General features: G+C 36.2%; 2 protein-coding genes across 2 annotated transcripts; one reads left to right on the top strand and one right to left on the bottom strand.

Moving 5' to 3' along the window:
* Positions 1 to 4,314: 4,314 nt before the first annotated feature.
* Positions 4,315 to 11,525, top strand: LOC121471978 (olfactory receptor 8K3-like; the record flags this gene model as incomplete). Its single annotated transcript, XM_041722914.1, has 2 exons — positions 4,315 to 5,200; positions 11,497 to 11,525. Coding segments are annotated over exons 1-2 (915 nt in total), but the record flags the coding sequence as incomplete, so codon positions are not given.
* Positions 11,526 to 22,271: 10,746 nt separating this feature from the next.
* LOC121472323 (olfactory receptor 4P4-like) lies at positions 22,272 to 23,216 on the bottom strand. Its single transcript, XM_041723588.1, has one exon. The coding sequence runs from the start codon at positions 23,214 to 23,216 to the stop codon at positions 22,284 to 22,286; it is 933 nt and encodes a 310-aa protein (XP_041579522.1). The 3' UTR covers positions 22,272 to 22,283.
* Between the last annotated feature and the right edge of the window lie 828 nt (positions 23,217 to 24,044).

Below are 24,044 nucleotides of genomic sequence, written 5' to 3'. Positions count from 1 at the left end.
GTTTCATTACAGGTAAAAATAACAGAATATTTGTGTAGTACCTTATGCTACCAAATATCCACAATGTTTTAGTGATGCTTGTAGCATTCCATTTTATGTCCATGGCCACCCTAGCAAAATGTGACATATCTGATTTAGTTTGCTTTGCTTTATAGTAAACATAATGCCTGAGAAAGAACAGAACTTAATGAGAAAGAACAGAACTTAACTCCTGTGTCCTTGATTTTAAATTTTTTGAATGTTTTCACATGGGATGAGAGGCCAAATACTCCTGTGCATACTTGAAACTTCATTTTCATATTGTTATAAAATTCTTAAGTTTAATATAAACGATTATATCTCAAATGGAAGCCAAAACTGATAGCAAGTTACACACAGTGGAAGAACACGCAATTTTTTTTTAATTGGCAACATTAAGAAACTACAGGTATATTCTCTTATTTTGATGCCATTCTGAATACTTACTTAGTGAATCTAGTCACTTTTCATGATTCTCTAAAAAATAATTTCGGACTTAATGATTATTTAAATAAATGTATAAATATAATTATCACTTGATATCTTTTTAAGGAAAGAAGGGGTTGCCAACTCACACTGAGTTGTGTGTGCAAAGCATTACTTAGATATTAGGAGACCTTTAGGTACCAAGTTTTACAGTAATGGAAGGATGTTCACGATATTCTTTCCAGCGGGAACTGACACAAAGCAGGTATAATTATGTCAAAGAATGTAGCCTTAAAAAAAATAAATATCAAATATTCAATAGCTATAGTAAACTATGAAACAGCAATTTGATTCTTTTTGTAGAACTCCAAAGCTGGTGAGAGGAAATGCTTTTATCTTTCTTCACCTCATAGAAAAATTGGTACTTAAGAACATGCTATTTAAAAGTCAGAGAAAGACAAATATGATTTCACTCATATGTGGAATTTAAGAAACAAAACAGATGAACATAGGAGAAGGGAAGGAAATAAAAATAAAACGAAAATGGAGAGGGTGACAAACCATGAGACTCTTATGTCTAGGAAACAAACTGATGGCTGCTGGAGGGGAGGTGGGCAGGGGCGGGGTAACTGGGTGATGGACATTAAGGAGGGCACTTGATGGAAAGCACTGGGTGTTAACATGCAACTGACGAATCATTAAACTCTACCTCTGAAACTAATAATACACTATATATTAATTAGACTTAATTTAAGTAAAAAAAATGTTTTAAATGCAATTTAGAGACCCCTAGGTGGCTCATTTGGTTAAGCATCTGACTTTTGATTTAGGCTCAGGTCATGATTTTAGGGTCCTGAGATCAAGCCCCACATCTCTCTCTCTTTCACTCTACCCCTATCTCAACTGTCTCTCTCTTCCTTAAAAAAAAGTAAAAAATTAAAAATTAAATAAATAAAAAATTACTAGAAATCTTTATTTCAAAAAATGCACTATTTATCTTTTAGCCTTCCATGATTATAAAGGAAAACAAAAAAATGAAAAAAGAATGAAACAAGCAAAACCCAACATTTATACTGCTTTTTTATTGTATTTACTAAGTATTTCTCTAACATTATTATCTACTGACGCACATTAGCATATTTCTAATATAAGAAAGGCGTATGCCTCACAGGCATATAACATATCCAGAGGTCACAAACATAAGCAAATTTATAAGTAAGTTAAGTGGAAATTACACATAATTACTTTTTATTTAATGTTGTGGAATTGTGTGTTTTTGTCTGCTTATATATATATATCTCATTCAGAGACTTCTGACTTATAATTTCATTGCAGGCAGTACATTTCCCTTTTTTTTGGAAACAAAAGCATTGGTATTCATAATTTTTTAAACCAAAAATAGTGTGCGGCCTGGGTGGATCAGCGGTTTAAGCATCGCCTTTGGCCCAGGACGTGATCCTAGAGATTCAGGATCTAGTCCCGCATCCGCCTCCCTGAATGGACCCTGCTTCTCCCTCTGCCTGTGTCTCTGCCTCTCTCTCTCTCTCTCTCTCTCTCTGTGTGTGTGTGTGTGTGTGTGTGTGTGTCTTGTGAATAAATAAATAAAACCTTTAGAAAAAAATAGTTCTCTTACCTTAAAATGCCATCCACCTCCTACTCTGGCATAATTTTTTTATCTATGGGTTTTTAGGGTATTAGATACATTTTCTGTTGTCACATATGTTTTTATCCCCATTATGGGCTATATTATAGTTTGAACGGATTCCTGTGGGCTTCATATATGGAATTTCAAAGTGCATCCAGGGATTTACATATACCTCATCTTTAGTGTATTTTATTTTGTCTCTATGGTATGGTGTATCACAGTGACTGTCAACTTTCTCTTTTTTCTTTAAAGTATTATGTCTTTTAATTCAAAGGGAATTTTTATGAAACTTCATTGCATGAAACCTCTGCCAGTAGTCTTTTCCCCCCAATTTCACCACGTTCCTGTAGTTTCTTGCTTGATAAAGTGCGTATGTTTTGTTACATAACAAGTAATATATCTCTATTTTAATGAAAATGCGACAAGGGGAAGAATAGTATTTTAAGCAAATCTATATTAAAATAACTTATATTAAAATATTGTTAAAATAAATAAATAATTGGAAGATAAGTAATCCAAAGAGTAGCAATATTCTTGTTCAAATTTAGTCATGGAATAGCGAGTGGGGTAGGAACTGGGATGAGTTGCAAGTGTTACATCCTGTTTAACAGTTCCTCACTTATTTATACTAGAGCCCCTACAAAGAACTTAAGTCACTGTCCAGAGAATGCACAAGTATATAAGTAAAGAAAGCAGAAGCATTTCTGATAAGTTATTATCACTGTTAAAAAATAAACAAGCAAGCAAGCAAACAAACAAAAGCCCACAATGTACTTGATTTTTGAGAACTATTTCCAGGTAACATAAACACATTGAGTTATTGAATCCTCATTTTTTCTACCCAAAAACTCTTCAGAGAAATGTCAGTTTTACAAATGAGAATAAAGAGTTTTAGATAGCTTTCACTTTTTGCCCAAATTAACCCTTTGCATATACTATAAATTAGGATATAGTAGAAACTATATCTCCTGGTATGGTTCACCATATAAATGACTCCCACTATGATCTATTATACTTTTCTTAGTCATACACCTGTCAAATACCAGTCAAATATGCTAACTTTCCAGGCATTAATTATTATTAATTATTATATAATTAACATATGCATTAGGTCATATGACTAATGTATTTTACAAATGTTATTTTGTGATTGTGCCACATAAATGATAGAATGTGGTTAGATGGGAGATGTATAGATATATTCATTGTTATTAGGTATATTATTGTATTGTTTAACATTTTTTGTTTTTTTTAATTTTATTTAATTGCAATTTGGCAACATATAGTATGACACCCAGTATTCAGCTCATCATGTATGTTTAACTTGTTTTGATGTAGTATATATCTGTTCTACAAATTTAAAGAAAATAAAATAATCAAAAAATAAATTAAAATACAATTTGAAGTAGATAAAATTTCAAATATATAAAATGTTTTAGATTATAAAGTTCTTTAAAATCGGAGATTCTATAATTTTAATAGATACTCAATAAAGTTTTTTTAATTGAAACAAATAAAGACTAGTAAAATATCACTCTTATATATAAGTCCTAAATTTTTTACTTGTTTTTTAATTTTTTCTTTAACATCCCTATCTATCATCTATCATCTATCTATCTATCATCTATCTATCTATCATCAACATCTATCTAACTATATCATCAGAGGTTCTTAACTTTGTTACTATTGCTGGTCTTGGATGAATATTGTACTGGAAATAGTAAATATATTTTATAATTACTAGTACATATATATAGAGAGTATATATATATAGTAATATATCCAATACAAATAATTACAGTACAATTATTTGTACTGGATATAGTAAAATATTTGTACTGTAAAATTATTGTACTGTAATTATTTGTACTGGATACAGTAAAATATTTAGCAGCTTAACAAGTGTCTAACCATTAGAAGTCAGTAGCATCCCAACTCCCAGGTGTGATAACCAGAGTGTCTCCAGACATTGAAGAATATTCTTTCTGGGCTAAAATGGCTCCAGTTGAGAACTATTCATCTATTTCCATTTCTCTTTCTTTCCCTATGTATGTATAGTAGTCTTTGATGGTAATGAGTTTGTCTTCAAATATCCTTAAAAGGAAAACTTGGATGTATCTTATTTATACTGGTTTGCCATACTAAACACTTCCCAGGATTTAATGCATGAAATCTATTGATTATGATGATGTATCTATCCAGAATAGATTTCTAAATAAACCTGGATGGAAAAACATAATCTGACCATGCTCAATGAATTCATTCTCATGGGAATCACACATCATCCTGAGCTGCAGGCTCCATTATTTGGGCTCTTCTTTATCATCTATTTGATCTCTGTGGTGGGCAACCTGGGCATGATCATCCTCACCAAAGTGGATGCCAGACTACAAACACCCATGTACTTCTTCCTCAAACACCTGGCGTTTACTGACCTTGGTTATTCAACAACCGTGGGACCCAAAATGTTAGTAAATTTTATTGTGGATCAAAATACAATCTCCTATTATTTTTGTGCTATGCAACTAGCTTTCTTTCTTGTGTTTATCATCAGTGAACTTTTCATTCTGTCAGCTATGTCCTACGACCGCTACGTGGCCATCTGTAACCCTCTGCTCTACCCTGTCATCATGTCACAGAGGGTGTGTCAGGTGCTGGTGGCAATCCCTTATCTCTACAGCACATTTGTGTCTCTTCTAGTCACCATAAAGATTTTTAGTTCATTCTTCTGTGGCTACAATGTTATCAATCATTTCTACTGTGACTGTCTCCCCTTGTTATCTTTGCTCTGCTCAAATACACAGGAAATTGAGTTGATGATTTTGATTTTCTCAGTTTTTGATGTGAGTTCTTCCCTTCTGATAATTCTTGTGTCTTATCTGCTGATCCTGGTAGCCATTGTCAAGATGAACTCAGCGAAGGGTAGGCTCAAGGCTTTTTCCACCTGTGGGTCCCACCTGACAGTGGCCACAGTGTTCTATGGGACTTTGATATTTATGTATGTGCAACCTGAGTCCAGTCATTCCTTTGACACTGATAAAGTGGCGTCCATATTTTACACCCTTATTATCCCCATGCTGAATCCCTTGATCTATAGCTTGAGGAACAAAGATAAAACTATGCAATAATTTTTCTTAAAGCTGACATACAATATGATCCTCCAAAATTAGGTTATGGGCTTCAAAATTTATTCTGTATGTCTCTAGAAGGAATAATAGCAAACACAAGTGAGTTCAATGTACACTTAGAGGTTATCTAAGTGCCAGTCACACTTCTATGTGCTGTAAATACATTAGTATACAAAACAGGAAAAATATTTTCTTTTTTTTGAGGGGAGGAGATATATTATAAAAATAATAATAATTAGGAACAATTTATAGGACAGTAGAATTGGTTAAGACACCATAAACCATAAAAGTAAGTAGGAGAGTCTTACTACTAAGACTCTTACTAAGGGGCATGAGGAAGAATAGAAGGCACAAAAGGGGAGTACAAATGATTGTTACATTATTCTCAATTAATAGATTAAATCTCCCAGTGTCTGTGTGTTTGTGCATGTGTGTAAGTATTTCTGTAAGCTCATTTTTCACTTTTAGCCTTTGTACTCTTCTTATTGGAATATGTTAAAATCAAACTTACTGTGATTTCAAGGAGGCTCAGTGTAGCACTATGGTTGGAAATCATCTGTCATGTGAATTTGCTCAAATACTCCAGTACCCTGTGGGTGATCTCAGGGTCCGGCTCTTCTCATCAGTGAGTTGCTTCCATATAGGAGCCCTAGAAAGCCTATTAACTCAACATATTTAGCAATTCAGTAACTTACAAGATCGGTGTAACATCTCTTTTGTCTTAATCAGTCCATTTCCCTATACGAGGGGAAATACAAATTAAGAGAGATTTTCTTGATTATAGTTAACAGTACTCCATTATATACTTTAAAGTTGCTAAGAGAGTAAATCTTATATGTTCTCATCACCAAAAAAATGGTACTTATGAAACATGATGGAGACAATAGCTAATGCTAAAGTGTAATCATATTGCAGTACATAAGTGTATCAAATCAACACATTGTACACTTTATACTTGTTATGTGTCATTAATACCTCAATAAAGCTGGGAGAAAAAAAGATAAATTTCTTGAGGTCTCCAAAAGAAGCTTCCAACATTTGATTTTTGATTTTATGTTTTATTGGGGTCTTTATTTCTAACTGCTTGTTTTAGTCTAATTCGATGGGTACAATTTCTTATTTCTGAAAAATAAGAATACTCATTAAAATTAGTTTTCTAATTGTTTTTTTATCTTTGAAAAAGAGGTCTATTCTATGTTGAATTTGCTTTGTTGCCTTTTTTGGGGGGTGACTTTCCTCAATATTGGTTCATAAAAATATGTAAAAGATTTCTATTTTGGTCCATTATTTCACTGCATGGATTTGATAATCTTTGTTAAGAAGCAAAAGGAGATAATCCCGTAATTTGAGCTATACTATATTTCTAGTAAAAGTTTAGTAAGATATGCAACACTTTATAGAATACTATGTTAAAGCTTCTGGCCTTCCAACTCTTCTAAATTTTGAACTTTTTGTTTATTTTTAGCATATTTTGTCATTATTTACATCACAGAGACACTGGGCTGTTTCTCTGCCTCCATTATGGAATAAAATTTTCTGTATAGTCAAAAAAAATTGAATAAAACTTATTCATTGGAATAAAAAAAAAACCATCATGTGTATTTCTATGTAAGGATAATTCTTACTAAAGAGTTTTTATCATTGATTTTTTTTAATTATTGAGTAAAAATATGTACTATGAACTTTCCAACTATAAATATAAGAAAATACTTAGCTTTCTAGGAGCAAACACTAGTTCTTGGTGGCTGCTAAGGTTATGAAAATAATAGTTTTGGTTACATACTTCCCCAAATTATCTTCAGTGAATAATTATGACTTTTGTAATAGGAGAAAATAAAAGTCTCCAATATCTGGATTTGAAAAATATAAAATAACTCAACATAACTGACTATCCCGCTTCTAAAATAAATCTTGTTAGGGATCCCTGGGTGGCTCAGTGGTTCAGCACCTGCCTTTGGCCCAGGGCATGATCCTGGAGTCCTGGGATCGAGTCCTGCCATCAGGCTCCCGGCATGAAGCCTGTTTCTCCCTGTGTCTCTGCCCCTTTCTCTCTCTGTATATCATGAATAAATAAATAAAATCTTCAAAATAAATAAATAAAATAAATAAATCTTGTTAAAAAAATCTTGTTGTACCTTTCATAGTCCCTCAAATGATAAACCAGAAAGAGCATAAAATATATTGAGATTTGCAAATTGTGATAATGTATTGTTTATTTTAAAAGTCAGTCTCTATTACAATATTAAGTACAGCAATAACTTATTTCAGAAAGTTCAATATATTTCCGTAAAATGGAAAAGTTTTTAAAAATTAAAAATTGGTGCATAACTGAAAATTTTATGTGATATTATAAAGAATTTTCAAATTTCATATACTATGCAATGATAATTTGAGAAGATTAACAAGATTGAGAACACAAAAAGTACAAAAAATTTAGAGATATTAATGCTATCTATAAACAATACATGTTTTAGGCTAGGATATTAGGAATGAATGCATTAAATATTTTTATGTATACGGATGCTAAGAAATACTGTATTAAAAAATCCCAGATGAAAAAGATCTCACTATGGCAATATATATGGAAATAACTCTCACTAATCCAAAACTCCAGCCTAGGGGTCTTGACTGAGGAATTCCACTAAGTTCCTGGGAAAATGAGTTATATACATTTTCTTCCAGAATATTGAATTAAATACTCAATTCCAATTAATTGAAGTCAATACTCAACACTGTTTGAGGGGCACTTCCCCCAATATCAAATGCAAAAGCATCATAAGACATAAATGTAGCACCTAAAAGATTCAGTAAAAACAAAAACTTAAAAACAAAAAATTTCAGGCGAAAACATAGTAGATAATATTGGGCATCTTGGGTTCTGTAAAGATTTATTTTTTCTTTTTTAATTATTTATGAGAGACACAAAGAGACAGAGACATAGGCAGAGGGAGAAGCAAGCTCCCTTTGGGAGCCTGATGCAGAACCCAATCCCAGGACCCCAGGATCATGACTTGAGATGAAAACAGATGCTCAACCACTGAGCCACCAGGTGGTCCTGTAAAGATTTCTTAAATACTATACTCAAAGAAAGACGAATTAAGCAATTTTGATACATTGTAAGACATCAAAATCATATATTATACTCTTCAAAAGATACTCCTAAAAAGGTATAAAACCAATTTATGTTCTGGAAGGCAATAGTTTCAGGTAATGTATTTCATAAAGGGCTTGTTCCACAATCTATACAAATGTCTCAAACCTCAATGCTAATATCAACAGACCTCCAGAATGGGCAAAACATTTGGAAAGTATTTCACCAAATAACACACAAAAAGTTCAAATATGTACATAAAACGTTGCTCAGTATCATTGTTCACTAATGAAATTCAATTTATTTTTTTAAAAGATTTTATTTATTTATTCATGAGAGACACAGAGACAGAGGCAGAGACAGAGAGAGAGGGAGAAGCAGGCTCCATGCAGGGAGCCCGATGTCAGACTGGATCCTGGGACTCCAGGATCACACCCTGAGCTGAAGGCAGATGCTCAACTGCTGGGTGCCCTGGCGCCAGTGAGATTCAATTTAAAACCTCAATGAAGAGACTGTCTTTCTTCCAATGGATAGTCTTTCCTCCTTTATCGAATATTAGTTGACCATACATTTCAGGGTCCTCTTCTGGGTTCTCTATTCTGTTCCATTGATCTATGTGTCTGTATTTGTGCAAGTACCACACTGTCTTGATGACCACAGCTTTGAATGGTGCTGGGAAAATTGGACATCCACATGCAGAAGAATGAAACTGGACCACTCTCTTTCACCACACACAAAGATAAACTCAAAATGGATGAGAGATCTAAATGTGAGACAAGATTCCATCAAAATCATAGAAGAGAACACAGGCAACACCTTTTTGAGCTCGGGCACAGTAACTTCTTGCAAGATACATCCACAAAGGCAAAAGTATACACATTCAGAAGATACTCCCCCCCATGTTTCTTTTTTGTTTGTTTGTTTGTTTCTTTCTTTTGTTTTTTGTTTTTTGCTTTTTGATTTGTTTGCTTCCCCCACCCCCGTTTTTCCCTTTCTTTCTTTTTCTTTCTCTTTTTCTTCTTTTTTATTTTTTTCTTCCTTTTTTCTTTTTTCTTTTTCTCTTTTCTTTCCTTCTTTCTCTCCTCTCTTTTTCTCCTTTTCCCAATACAACTTGTTTTTGGCCACTCTGCACTGAGCAAAATGACGAGAAGGAAAACCTCAGCTCAAAAGAAAGAATCAGAAACAGTCCTCTCTCCCACAGAGTTACAAAATCTGGATTACAATTCAAAGTCAGAAAGCCAATTCAGAAGCACTATTTTACAGCTACTGGTGGCTCTAGAAAAAAGCATAATGGACTCAAGAGACTTCATAACTGCAGAATTTATTTATTTTTTTTTTAAATTTATGATAGGCACACAGTGAGAGAGAGAGAGAGAGGCAGAGACACAGGCAGAGGGAGAAGCAGGCTCCGTGCACCGGGAGCCCGACGTGGGATTCGATCCCCGGTCTCCAGGATCGCACCCTGGGCCAAAGGCAGGCGCTAAACCACTGCGCCACCAAGGGATCCCATAACTGCAGAATTTAGATCCAATCAGGCATAATTTAAAAATCAATCGAATGAGATGCAATCCAAATTAGAAGTCATAATGACGAAGGTTAAAGAGGTGGAAGAACAAGTGAGTGACATAGAAGACAAGTTGATGGCAAAGAGGGAAATTGAGGAAAAATGAGACAAACAATTAAAAGACCATGAAGATAGATTAAGGGAAATAAATGACAGCCTGAGGAAGAAAAACCTGTTTAATTGGGGTTCGTGAGGACGCTTAAACGGACAGAGGGCCAGAATATGTATTTGAACAAATCATAGCTGAAAACTTTCTGAATCTGGGAAGGGAAACAGGCATTCAGATCCAGGAAATAGAGAGATCCCCCACTAAAATTAAAAAAAAAAAAAACGTTCAACACCTCGACATTTAATAGCTAAGCTAGCAAATTCCAAAGATAAAGAGAAGATCCTTAAAGCAGCAAGAGAAAAAAAGTCCCTGACTTTTATGGGCAGGAGTATTAGGGTAACAGCAGACCTCTCCACAGAGACCTGGCAGGCCAGAAAGGGCTGGCAGGATATAATCAGGGTCCTAAATGAGAAGAACATGCAACCAAGAATACCTTATCCAACAAGGCGCTCATTCAGAATGGAAGGAGAGATAAAGAGCTTTCAAGACAGGCAGAAACTGAAAGAATAAGTGACCTCCAAACCAGCTCTGCAAGAAATTTTAAGGGGGACTCTTAAAATTCCCCTTTAAGAAGAAGTTCAGTGGAACAATCCACAAAAACAAGGACTGAATAGATATTATGGTGCACTAAACTCATATCTTTCAATAGTAAATCTGAACGTGAACGGGCTTAATGACCCCATCAAAAGGCGCAGGGTTTCACACTGGATAAAAAAGCAAGACTCATCTATTTGCTGTCTACAAAAGACTCATTTTAAACAGAAGGACACCTACAGCCTGAAGGTAAAAGGTTGGAGAACCATTTACCTTTCAAATGGTCCTCAAAAGAAAGCAGGGGTAGCCATCCTTATATCAAATAAACTAAAATTTACCCCGAAGACTGTAGTGAGAGATGAAGAGGGACACTATCTCATACTTAAAGGATCTATCCAACAAGAGGACTTAACAATCCTCAATATATATGCCCCAAATGTGGGAGCTGCGAAATACATCAATCAATTAATAACCAAAAGGAAGAAATACTTAGATAATAATACACTTATACTTGGTGACTTCAATCTAGCTCTTTCTATACTCAATAGGTCTTCTAAGCACAACATCTCCAAAGAAACGAGAGCTTTAAATGATACACTGGACCAGATGGATTTCACAGATATCTATAGAACTTTACATCCAAACTCAACTGAATACACATTCTTCTCAAGTGCACATGGAACTTTCTCCAGAATAGACCACATACTGGGTCACAAATCGGGTCTGAACCAATACCAAAAGATTGGGATCATCCCCTGCATATTCTCAGACCATAATGCCTTGAAATTAGAACTAAATCACAACAAGAAGTTTGGAAGAACCGCAAACACGTTGAGGTTAAGGACCATCCTGGTAAAAGATGAAAGGGTCAACCAGGAAATTAAGGAAGAATTAAAAAGATTCATGGAAACTAATGAGAATGAAGATACAACCATTCAAAATCTTTGGGATGCAGCAAAAGCAGTCCTGAGGGGGAAATACATCTCAATACAAGTATCCATTCAAAAACTGGAAAGAACTCAAATTCAAAAGCTCACCTTACACATAAAGGAGCTAGAGAAAAAACAGCAGATGGACCCTATACCCAGCAGAAGAAGAGAGTTAATTAACATTCGAGCAGAACTCAATGAAATCGAGACCAGAAGAACTGGGGAACAGATCAATAAAACCAGGAGTTGGTTCCTTGAAAGAATTAATAAGATAGATAAACCATAAGCCAACCTTATTAAAAAGAAGAGAGATAAGACTCAAATTAATAAAATCATGAATGAGAAAGGAGAGATCACTACCAACACCAAGGAAATACAAACGATTCTAAAAACATATTATGAACAGCTGTACGTCAATAAATTAGGCAATCTAGAAGAAATGGACGCATTCCTGGAAAGCCACAAACTACCAAACTGGAACAGGAAGAAATAGAACACCTGACCAGGCCAATAACCAGGGAGGAAATTGAAGCAGTCATCAAAAACCTCCCAAGACACAAGAGTCCAGGGCGAGATGGCTTCCCAGGGGAATTCTATCAAACGTTTAAAGAAGAAACCATACCTATTCTACTAAAGCTGTTTGGAAAGATAGAAAGAGATGGAGTACTTCCACATTCGTTCTATGAGGCCAGCATCACCTTAATTCCGAAACCAGACAAAGACCCCACCAAAAAGGAGAATTACAGACCAATATCCCTGATGAACATGGATGCAAAAATTCTCAACAAGATACTAGCCAATAGGATCCAATAGTACATTAAGAAAATTATTCACCATGACCAAGTAGGATTTATCCCCAGGATACAAGGCTGGTTCAACACTCGTAAACAGTCAATGTGATTCATCATATCAGCAAGAGAAAAACCAAGAACCATATGATCCTCTCATTAGATGCAGAGAAAGCATTTGACCAAATACAGCATCCATTCCTGATCAAAACTCTTCAGAATGTAGGAATAGAGGGAACTTTCCTCGACATCTTAAAATCCATCTACGAAAAGCCCACAGCAAATATCATTCTAGATGGGGAAGCACTGGGAGCCGTTCCTGAAAGATGAGGAACAAGACAGAGATGTCCACTCTCCCCACTGCTATTCAACATAGTACTGGAAGTCCTAGCCTCATCAATCAGACAACAAAAAGATATTAAAGGCATTCAAATTGGCAAAGAAGAAGTCAAACTCTCCTTCTTTGCAAATGACATGATCCTCCACAAAGAAAACCCAAAAGCCTCCACCCCAAGATTGCTAGAACTCATACAGCAATTTTGTAGTGTGGCAGGATACAAAAGCAATGCCCAGAAATCAGGGGCATTTCTATACACTAACAATGAGACTGAAGAAAGAGAAATTAAGGAGTCAATCCCATTTACGATTGGACCCAAAAGCATAAGATACCTAGGAATAAACCTAACCAAAGAGGTAAAGGATCTATACCCTAAAAACTATAGAACACTTCTGAAAGAAATTGAGGAAGACACAAAGAGATGGAAAAATATTCCATGCTCATGGATTGGCAGAATTAATATTGTGAAAATATCAATGCTACCCAGGGCAATTTACACGTTTAATGCAATCCCTATCAAAATACCATGGACTTTCTTCAGAGAGTTAGAACAAATTATTTTAAGATTTGTGTGGAATCAGAAAAGACCCCGAATAGCCAGGGGAATATTAAAAAACAAAACCATATCTGGGGGCATCACAATGCCAGATTTCAGGTTGTACTACAAAGCTGTGGTCATTAAGACAGTGTGGTACTGGCACAAAAACAGACACATAGATCAATGGAACAGAATAGAGAACCCAGAAGTGGACCCTGAACTTTATGGTCAACTAATATTCGATAAAGGAGGAAAGACTATCCATTGGAAGAAAGACAGTCTCTTCAATAAATGGTGCTGGGAAAATTGGACATTCACATGCAGAAGAATGAAACTAAACCACTCTCTTTCACCATACACAAAGATAAACTAAAAATGGGTGAAAGATCTAAATTTGAGACAAGATTCCATTAAAATCCTAGAGGAGAACACAGGCAACAACCTTTTTGAACTTGGCCACATAAATCCTTGCGAGGTGCATCCACGAAGGCAAAAGAAACAAAGGCAAAAATGAACTATTGGGACTTCATCAAGATAAGAAGCTTTTGCACAGCAAAGGATACCATCAACAAAACTAAAAGACAACCTACAGAATGGGAGAAGACATTTGCAAATGACATATCAGATAAAGGGCTAGTTTCCAAGATCTATAAGGAACTTCTTAAACTCAACACCAAAGAAAGAAACAATCCAATCATGAAATGGGCAAAAGACATGAAGAGAAATCTCACAGAAGAAGACATGGACATGGCCAACATGCACATGAGAAAATGCTCTGCATCACTTGCATCAGGGAAATACAAATCAAAACCACAATGAGATCCCACCTCACACCAGTGAGAATGGGGAAAATTAACAAGGCAGGAAACAACAAATGTTGAAGAGGATGTGGAGAAAAGGGAACCCTCTTACACTGTTGGTGGGAATATGAACTGGTACAGCCACTCTGGAAAACTGTGTGGAGGTTCCTCAAAGAGTTAAAAATAGACCTGCCCTACGACCCAGCAATTGCACTGTTGGGGATTTACCCCAAAGATTCAGATGCAATGAAACGCCGGGACACCTGCATCCCGATGTTTCTAGCAGCAATGTCCACAGTAGCCAAACTGTGGAAGGAGCCTCGGTGTCCATGGAAAGATGAATGGATAAAGAAGATGTGGTTTATGTATACAATGGAATATTACTCAGCCATTAGAAATGACAAATACCCAGCATTTGCTTCAACGTGGATGGAACTGGAGGGTATTATGCTGAGTGAAGTAAGTCAATCGGAGAAGGACAAACATTATATATTCTCATTCATTTGGGGAATATAAATAATAGTGAAAGGGAAAGGAGAAGAAATGTGTGGGAAATACAGGAAGTGAGACAGAACATAACTACTCCTAACTCTGGGAAACGAACTAGGGGTGGTGGAAGGGGAGGAGGGCTGGGGGTGGGGGTGAATGTGTGACAGGCACTGAGGGGGACACTTGACAGGATGAGCACTGGGTGTTATTCTGTATGTTGTTAAATTGAAGACCAATAAAAAATTAATTCATTAAAAAATAATAATATCATAATCCTAAGGTTTATAAAGAATCGGTGCTCAAGAAGAGGCAAAACAAAAACGAAAACAAAACCCAAAACGATATTAATTGAGATTGTCTTCAGTCATATTTAATGAGAAACAGTTTAGGAACTTAAGAAAATCTATTCTGATGTAACAATAAGTCCATAAAAATAGAGTTATGTATACAATTATAGTATTTAAACCATGATACAGTTGATTGAATGATGTCGTTGCTGATATTGCTAGGTTCAGTCTTTCCAGGTTTTTGCTCTACCATGTTTTTCACAAACACTTGCCATTATTATTGCAAAGTGGCTGCTCTACCTCTAGCCTTTTTCATTTTCTTTTTAAGTAGGCTCCAAACACACTGTGGAGCCTAAGGTGGGGTTTGAACTTAGGTGCTTGAGATCAAGACTTGAGCTGAGATCAAAAGTCAGACACTTAACCAACTGAACCACCCAGGTGCCCCAGTCATTTTTTTAATGTAGATGATGCCATCTTTATTTACAGACTAATAAAAATATTAAATTCAATGAGATATATTACATTTGTCATAAATCCTATAGTTGTGAGGCCAGCCCTACATGGAAGACTGAATGGGTGAAGAGTGGTTTACATAATAAGGATGTCAAATAATATGCAACTTATACATGAATCTCTGTATTTTGTTTCTGAACATGAAAACAAAATAAGGCACTGTGTAGGGAATAAAACCAGGACCAAGGACAAGCTGTGTTAACTTTTGACAACCGTTCAGTTATAATTACCAAGACTCACAACATTTTCATCTCTCTTAAACTTGTTTTACCAGCCTCATAACCAAATGGTATGAACACTCTCTGCTCATCACATCACATACCCTCCTTAATGTCCGTTTCCCAGTTACCCCACCCCTCCATCCACCACCCCTCCAGTAACAGTCAGTTTGTTTCCCAGAGTTAAGAGACTCTTATGGTTTGTCTCTCTCTCTGATTATTTCCCATTCAATTTTCCCTCCCTTCCTCTATGATCTTTTGCAGTTTCTTATATTCCACTTGAGTGAAACCATGAAAATCGTCCTACTCTGATTGACTTATTTCACCCAGCATAATACTTCCAGTTTCTGCGAAGTATTCATCCTTTCTGATGGCTAATATTCCATTGTACATATAGACCACATCTTCTTATCCATTCATCTGTTGTGTACTTCTAAACACCTGCCAGGAAGCTCACAGTAGCATCTGAGCAAGAGTGCTCTTGTGTAGACTTTGCAGACCAAGGTTAAGCAGGAATGAGGAGCAAAGTGATTTGTACAATTTTAAACTACCCAGAAAATTTTTTCTTCTGCTTTTCAGTCCTTGAAAGCTGCTAACATCATAACCACCTCATACAATCCATATTACACAGCATCTTCATAGAAATGCCAATTCAAGGCTGTTCAAAGACTCTTTGTGGATTTATTAGATTGTTCTTGAAAATCAAAAGGTTTTAGCAATTATTTCCAAAGGCTTTTGTCTAGTAAAGGATATTCTCTGAAAAAAAATGCCATGGTCATCCCATCTGCTGGCTGTGTTTTTTTTAAAAAAATAAGAGGCAGCCGGGTAACTCAGCAGTTTAGCACCACCTTCGACCCAGGGCCTGATCTTGGAGACCCGAGATCGAGTCCCGTGTTGGGCTCCCTGCATGGAGCCTGCTTCTCCCTCTGCCTGTGTGTGTCTCTCTTTCTCTCCTCTCTGTGTCTCTCATGAATAAATAAATAAAATCTAAAAAAAAAATAAGAATAACATGGTGTTAAGTCACAGAAAAAAACAACAACAACGCTTTCACATACGCTACGATGGAATTTTTTTTGCTAAATGCATAGAGTGGCTAAAATTTAGCTTGCAGGGGATCCCTGGGTGGTTCAGCGGTTTAGCACCTGCCTTTCGGCCCAGGGTGTGATCCTGGAGACCCAGGATTGAGTCCCATATCGGGTTCCCTGCATAGGGCGTGCTTCTCCCTCTGCCTGTGTTTCTACCTCTCTCTCTGTGTCTTTAATGAATAAATAAATAAAGTCTTTAAAAATAAATAAATAAAATAAAATTCAACTTGGAGATATCATGTCATGTCTGGGATATATATTTGGTGCAGGTGGAATGCATAGGGGAAAAACATTTTTCTTTTAAGAGGCTTAGCCTGTCAGAAGCAACCAATACCATGCAGCTTGCTTATTTAGTTGTACAATTAAATACTAGCTTTTGCTTGGGGATAACATTATGCTACAAAGTATTTTAATATCAGTAATAATATACACTGCAGAAGTACATTTCCACTACAAATTAACACAGTGATATACATATTAAAACCACCCAAAATAACCCATAAATGAACAATAGCTAAAATAAAACATTTATAAAGAGCAAAACCAAATGAAGTATATACATTGTACAGACTTACCAATGAACAAATATATAATGCATCTAGGGAAGAGTAGTTAATGTGTTTCATATCACATAACATCTGAATATGAGACATGAAGATACTCATAATGCTCCAAAAGTATTGTAGGCTTTCTCCCACTTAATAGTCCCTTAAAGTTATCTTCTTTAGAACAATGATCTTGGCAAACTATGGCCTCTTTAAAAGCAATGTTTACACTTTTTCCAGCAGGGTACAGTGGCCTGTCAGGACAGTAAATAAGAAATCTAGGTAGCCAACATCTGAAATAGTATGCAAAATAAGAACCATGAAAGTACATTTGCTTTCTCAGGCATTAATTCAATAAGGAATTCGTTTTGGAAAGGACAAATAATTTTGGGGGGAGAGAATTTGGAACCCAGAGATATTTCTGAATATATCTAAAGAATGTATTAGGTGATAAATATATAGTTCTATTAATATACTCCCTTTTTTAGGTATTCTCTGTCATTAGCAATTTTTCTCAATATATGTATTTAGTATTTATTCATTCCACACATATTTGTTAGTTATTATACACTAGCTATTATTCCAGGAACATAGTGAAAAAACCCACAGATACCATGCCTTCCTTGAGCTTGCATTTAATTGATACAGTCACTGAATAAGGTAAATACATAAAAAATATAACAGGTTAAATACTTTTAAGTATAAGGATAAAATAAAACAATGAAGAGAGATCAAAAGAATCCGGGTATGGATGTGAATGTGTATGGGCATTCTAAAGAGATCAAGCAGTCCATCAACTGATGAATGGATAAAGAAGATGTGGTATATATCTATAATCGAATATTACTAAGCCATAAAAAAGAATGAAATCTTGCCATTTGCAATGACATGGATAGACTAGAGAGTATAATACTAAGTAAAATTAGTCAGAGAAAGACAAATACCGTGTGATTTTACTCATATGTAGAGTTTAAGTAACAAAACAAACAAGCAAAGGGAAAAGAAGAGAGAGAAGGAGGCAAACCAAGAAATAGACACTTAATTGTAAAGAACAAACTGATAATTACCAGAGGGGAAGAGGCAGGTGGGGGGAGGGATGAAATAGGTGATGGGGATTAAGTAGTGCACTTGTTGTGATGAGTACTGGGTATTATATGGAAGTGTTAAATCACTATGTTGCACACCTGAAGCTAATACTACACTCTATATTAACTAACTGGAATTTAAATAAAAACTTAAAAAAAAAGAGGTTGGTAAGGAAAGAATTCACAGAGAAGATGACTTCTGAATAATGAGTCAGGAAAATAAGTTGACTAGCTGTACAAATACCTGAATAGAGATACTTCCCAGGACCAGCCATGTGGAGGAAGTTCAAGATAATAGGCCAATGAAGGTGGATAGAACAAGCAGGAGATGTTATTAGAGAAGTAAGTGGTCCAAATTATGTGGAGTGCCTAGAACTTAGCTTTTTGACTTTGAATAATGTTGCCCAGTTGACAATAAAAAGTGAGGGCAAGTACAGAAGAAAGCAGACCAGATCGGGGTTTATTACAATAATTCAATGAGCATGGATGGGTACATGGAGAGAAGGAGGGGTTCAAGGGAGAGGTCAGTGTTGCAAGATTGAAATTTTAGGCTCATCCACACATAAAGACTATTTAAAACCACTAGATTGTGTGAAATGATGAAAATAGAAAAAGAGTTTTAAGCCCCAAGCCCTGTGACAGTCCAACATAGAGTTTAGTGAGACAACCAAGTGTAATGAAAAGATTTTTGGTAAGAGGAAAACCAGCAGAGTATGGTGACCCCAAAGCCAAATCAAAATGTCTCAAGGTAAAAAGAGGGTTCAACTCTGTGAAATTCCAGATACATCAATGCAGAAACCATTGACAATCCTGAAAAGAGCAGCTTCAGTGAAGTGGGAGAGGAGATAATCTGATTTGAGAAATTAAGTAAATCTGGGAGAAGGAAAATTACATACAGTGTAAGATGAAAAAAATCAGAACGGGGGAATTGGATTGGAAAACAAGGAACAAAAGGGAATTTTTTGGTTTAATTTATTTATTTTTATTTTTATTCTAATAGGCTCCATGCCCAGCATGGAGCTTGAACTCAGGACTCTGAGATTTTACCTACTCAGCTAGCCAGGTGCCCCTGTTTGTTTTATTTTGGATGAAAGAAAGTTTATTTTGTTAAAGGATAAATTTTAAAAGAGGATATAATCATGATTTTTATGTAAATAATGAACCAAGACATCAAAGGTTTTATTTAACTCAGTTTGAATGCAGAAACCAATAAGATGTTACCATTGGTTCAGACCACCACAATATGTTCCACACATTTATAGTCTGGTAAGGAATGCTGAAATGAATTTGTAAGTAGATGCAAAACTAGCGAAATATCCACAAGGGGCCAATCAATTGCATTTCATTGGACCTGTTTTGCATTTCTATGGACAGGCATTCTTGGCATTGCTATTATTTTCTATGAGTTAACTTCTTTATCTATAGCATTGTAAAATATCCTAATCAAAGACAATGAAAGGAGAATAATCTGAATGGAAATAAGGACATTCACTAAATTGCAAAGAATCTCATCATTTTTCCCTACAGTTTTATGTAGATATCAATGATTCCGTTGGAGAGAGGATAATTGCTCTTGCTGAGAAAGAAAGGAGAATCAATAAAGTGATGACAAAGATGTTCTTGAGAAGGTGAGAAGTTTTAGTTTTCAATAATACAAATCTGACTGGACTGGAGGACAAAGCTTCTGAAGCAGTGTCAAAGTTCATGGTTTTGCTGGTCTTTCCCAGAACCTCTGCTCATTGTACAGCAGAAAGTGATCTTTCACATTTCTGCTCTGCGGCTGTTCTCTGACTTGTACCTGTTTAAGCCTTTCTTGAGGCCTCTGATATAGCTGTTGAAAGACCAAGAACATTTTAAAGTATATCAGTGTATTTTTCAAGAATTTTTGCAGTTGATATTTTCACTTCCACTTGTTGGCTATTTTAAACTGAGTCACAAAAACAAAACAAAACAAAACAAAAAACTGAGTCACAACACTGCTATTTTTCTCTTCACGCTCTCCACCCATTTTAGGAAAGCCTCAGCAACAGTAACCCATCTTTATTTAGTATGTCTCCTGTATCAACTTGAAACAAATTCTTCTGCAAGCATTTCATGTTCAAAGAGTTTACAAGGAATTTTCAAGTTTCTCTTCTGTTCTAATCAATTATTCAATGGCCTGATTTTAATCCTAGGTGTTTTTGATTTGGGGCAAATTTTAAATTTCTCCAAGGTGACTTTAAATTACCACTAAAAACAAAAACAAGGGACACCTGCATGGCTCAGTGGTTGAGCATCAGCCTTTGGCTCAGGGCATGATCCCAGGCCCTGGGATCGAGTCCCACATCAGGCTCCTCTCGAGGAGCCTGCTTCTCCCTCTGCCTATAGTTCTGCCTCTCTCTCTCTCTCTCTTTGTGTCTCTTATGAATAAATTTATAAATATAAATTTTTATTAAAAAATAAACATAAAAACAAAACAAAACAAACCCCGAACAAAACAAAACCTTCCTTTCAATCCTAGAGTGTTAAAAAATGCACCATTGAGTTTAAGTGATATTTTCCACTTGCTCATTCTAAGAAAAATGTAAGCTCACCAATAACAGGAATGTTAAATTACTGTGAGTGTCCCTTAATTTTTTCCATCCTTATATCTCACTTTTCCAGGGAAAAGTGCTAGAATTAGCTGGAGAGGTACAATTTGTTTATATTATGAACAGAGTTGGAAGAATAAGTGCCTTGGAGCAAAAGTAAAGGTTTTGTTGTGGGGCTTGGGATGATATGCTAGTGTTGGGCATGTGAGATGTGTGCCCAGAATGTCACTGGCTATAAAAATTACCAGAGTAGAAGCTGAATTTTTTGAGAAATATCATGGCATATAAATTAGAACTGTTAGGATATTCTTTAATAGATGCAGGCAAAAGCTCAGAATTTTTTTAGCATTGTTTGTGTTGTGCCCAAGATTGCAAATCCGAGAAACCAGCAAGGAGCCGAAACCGATGCAAACACTCGAGGGTTTATTTACAAGCTTGAGCTTGGGTCCAAGTATACCGGACACAGCGGAGCAGGGACTTGGACCCTGAGGTGGGTTTCAGCTTAGTTTTTATAGGCTGGTCTAGGCGATCTTCAGAAGGGGTGGAGGAATTTCTCAAGTTCTGTTTACATTTTGATATGGGGCTTTCAAGGGCATTGAGCTCTGTTCTTCTTCTAATAGGGGCTTCCTGTGAAGAAACCTCCCCCCTTGTAAGTAGGGCCAGCCCTAATCCAGAGGCAGCCCATCCAGGTGCCTTCCTGAAATTTTAGCAACTAAAAGCATTCTGTTTACAATAAGAAAACCATTTCCCCCCACACCCTGATTGGAATGTCCCTGAATAGGTTCATGTTGACCCTCTGTGAAATCAATAACCTGAATGCTATGCAACTCCTGAGGTTCTTTTGTCTTTAAGCGGTTTTTTTTTCCTTTTGCCTTTAAAAGATACCTGTAATTGCTAATCGGGGCTCTCTTCCTCTTCGGAGGCGGAGAGCCCGTTTGCGCAAACGTCCAATAAACCCTCTTGCTAATTGCATCTGCCTGTCTGGGGTCTGAGTCTCTGGGGCGTCCGCCGGGACACGTTGGCACCCGTGAGCCAGGGTCCAACACCTGCCCTTGGCTTGGCCTCTGTTCTCATTCTAATCGGGGCTTTCTAGGACATTAAGCTGTAAGCTGTTTTCTTCCTGTAACTGAAGTAAGGTAAAGTTCAGCTCTTATTCACAGGGGCCTGGGATGGCTGTACTTGTGATAACCTGAACTTAAAGTGGAATGGCCTTAATTTTCTCAGCCTCCACAGTTTGGTGGCTAGAATTGGCTTTATTGAATGTAGCCAATACCCCAAAATGAGCTACATGGGCTTGCATTGTTAATCTGTGTGGCACGGTGCCTTGGGTTGTCTGCTGATAAATATTCTAAGTTAGTTGCACAGACAAGGGATCAATGGGGTAGAAGAGATATAAATAAGAAAACTAGAAAAAGTATAGCAGAGAGGAGTCTGGGTAAATATGGGGAATCTTAATCTTTTGCTCATATTTAGGGCTACCCATGTTACATACAAGACACAGAGGCAAGCATTATGCATCTTAAAGGTTTCAGAGTAGAGAAGTCATATATTCAACAAGCTCTGTGGGGAAAATAGGGATGCCTTTCAGTTTATGTCCTTAGTTCCCATGACGTGGCACCAAAATTTCCTTATGGCATTCTTCATCTCCATGTTTCTTAGTGTGTATATGAGAGGGTTGAGCATAGGGGCAAAGACAGTATAAAAAAGAGCAAACACTTTGTCTTCTGGTAATGTAGTTGCTGGTCGAATATAAATAAAGAGTAAAGGAGCGAAAAAGAGAACCACCACAGTGATGTGGGAACTGCATGTGGAAAGAGCTTTGTGACGATTCTCTGCAGAGTAGGACCTGATAGTATATAGGATCACAGCATATGATACCAGCAAGACGACAAAAGTCACCAGACCCAGCAGTCCCGTATTGGCAACGACCAGAAGACCGATTCTGCTTGTATCCTTGCAGGCCAGCTTCAGCAAAGGGTACACATCACAGAAGAAGTGATCTATTTCATTGGGGCCACAGTAGGGTAAAACGATGGCAAGGAGAAACTGACCGAAGGAATGTAGGAATCCACCAATACAGGAAGCTGCAAGAATGGCATCACATTTCCACCGGCTCATGATGAGGGTGTAGTGCAGGGGTTTGCAGATGGCCACATAACGGTCATAGGCCATCCCGGTGAGGATGAAGACCTCAATTCCTCCAAAGAAGTGCATGGTAAAGAGCTGTGTCATGCAGCCATTGTAGGAAATGACCTTCTTTTCAGACAGCAAGTCAATGATTAACTTGGGGGTCACAGTGGAGGTGTAACAAAGGTCTGCCAGGGATAGGAAACTCAAGAAGAAATACATTGGGTGGTTAATAAGTTGACTGCAGATGATAGAAATCATGACAAGCAGGTTTCCAATCAAAATTGCAATGTAACAGAGTAAGAACAGTAAAAAGCAGAGGACTTCTAATTCCTTTTTCTGAGAAAGTCCTAAAAGAATAAATTCTGTGATGTTATTCCTATTTTCCATGATCCAGAGCAGTTTGTGGCTACCTGAAATTAGATAAATTATGAATTCTTATGATATATATTTAAATATGGAGATACATATCATTTGTTGGTAAGGGGCAGATTATAATGAAAAGTGTCCAAAGGTCGAATAAAACAGAAATTTGTATTTAATTGATGAAGGCTTTTCTGCAGATCTTTTTATTCCTTTCCTGAAAATATTAATTAGTGATAAACATCTTGGGTGCCTGAAATGAAGACTAACACTGTAAAATACAGTATATTTATGTAATCATTCTATTAACATATACTATAAAACATGACCGAATATTATGCCCCAAAAGCATTACAAAAATGGTGTTTTTAGACAAGGAAAAATGTGTCTTTGCTGTTTTTATTCTTTAGTATTGAGAAAATACATTGAGAGAAAACACAAAAAACTGAAAATTTATGTAGTACAATAAGTGGATAAAGTTATATGTGAGAAATTTCCTGCCATATGTCCCACATGGAAAGGAAACAAATAGAAAAATCAACCAATGTATTTAGAACCATGAAATATTTATTTATTTATTTATTTATTTATTTATTTATTTATTTATGTATGTGCTTATTTATGTGTTTATTTATTTATTTTTAAAGATTTTATTTATTTATTCATGAGAGACACACACACACAGAGAGAGAGAGAGAGAGAGAGACAGGCAGAGGGAGAAGCAGGCTCCATGCAGGTAGCCTGACATGGGACTCCATCCCGGTTCTCCAGGATCACAACCTGGGCTGAAGGTGGTGCTAAACCGCTGAGCCACCTGTGCTGCCTCAGAACCATGAAATATTTATAAATAAGTAT

Source organism: Vulpes lagopus, chromosome 11 (assembly GCF_018345385.1).
Source record: "Vulpes lagopus strain Blue_001 chromosome 11, ASM1834538v1, whole genome shotgun sequence".
NCBI classification, from domain to species: domain Eukaryota; kingdom Metazoa; phylum Chordata; class Mammalia; order Carnivora; family Canidae; genus Vulpes; species Vulpes lagopus.
Note: the sequence above shows the minus strand (reverse complement) of the source record. Positions and strands in the feature narration are given on the sequence as shown.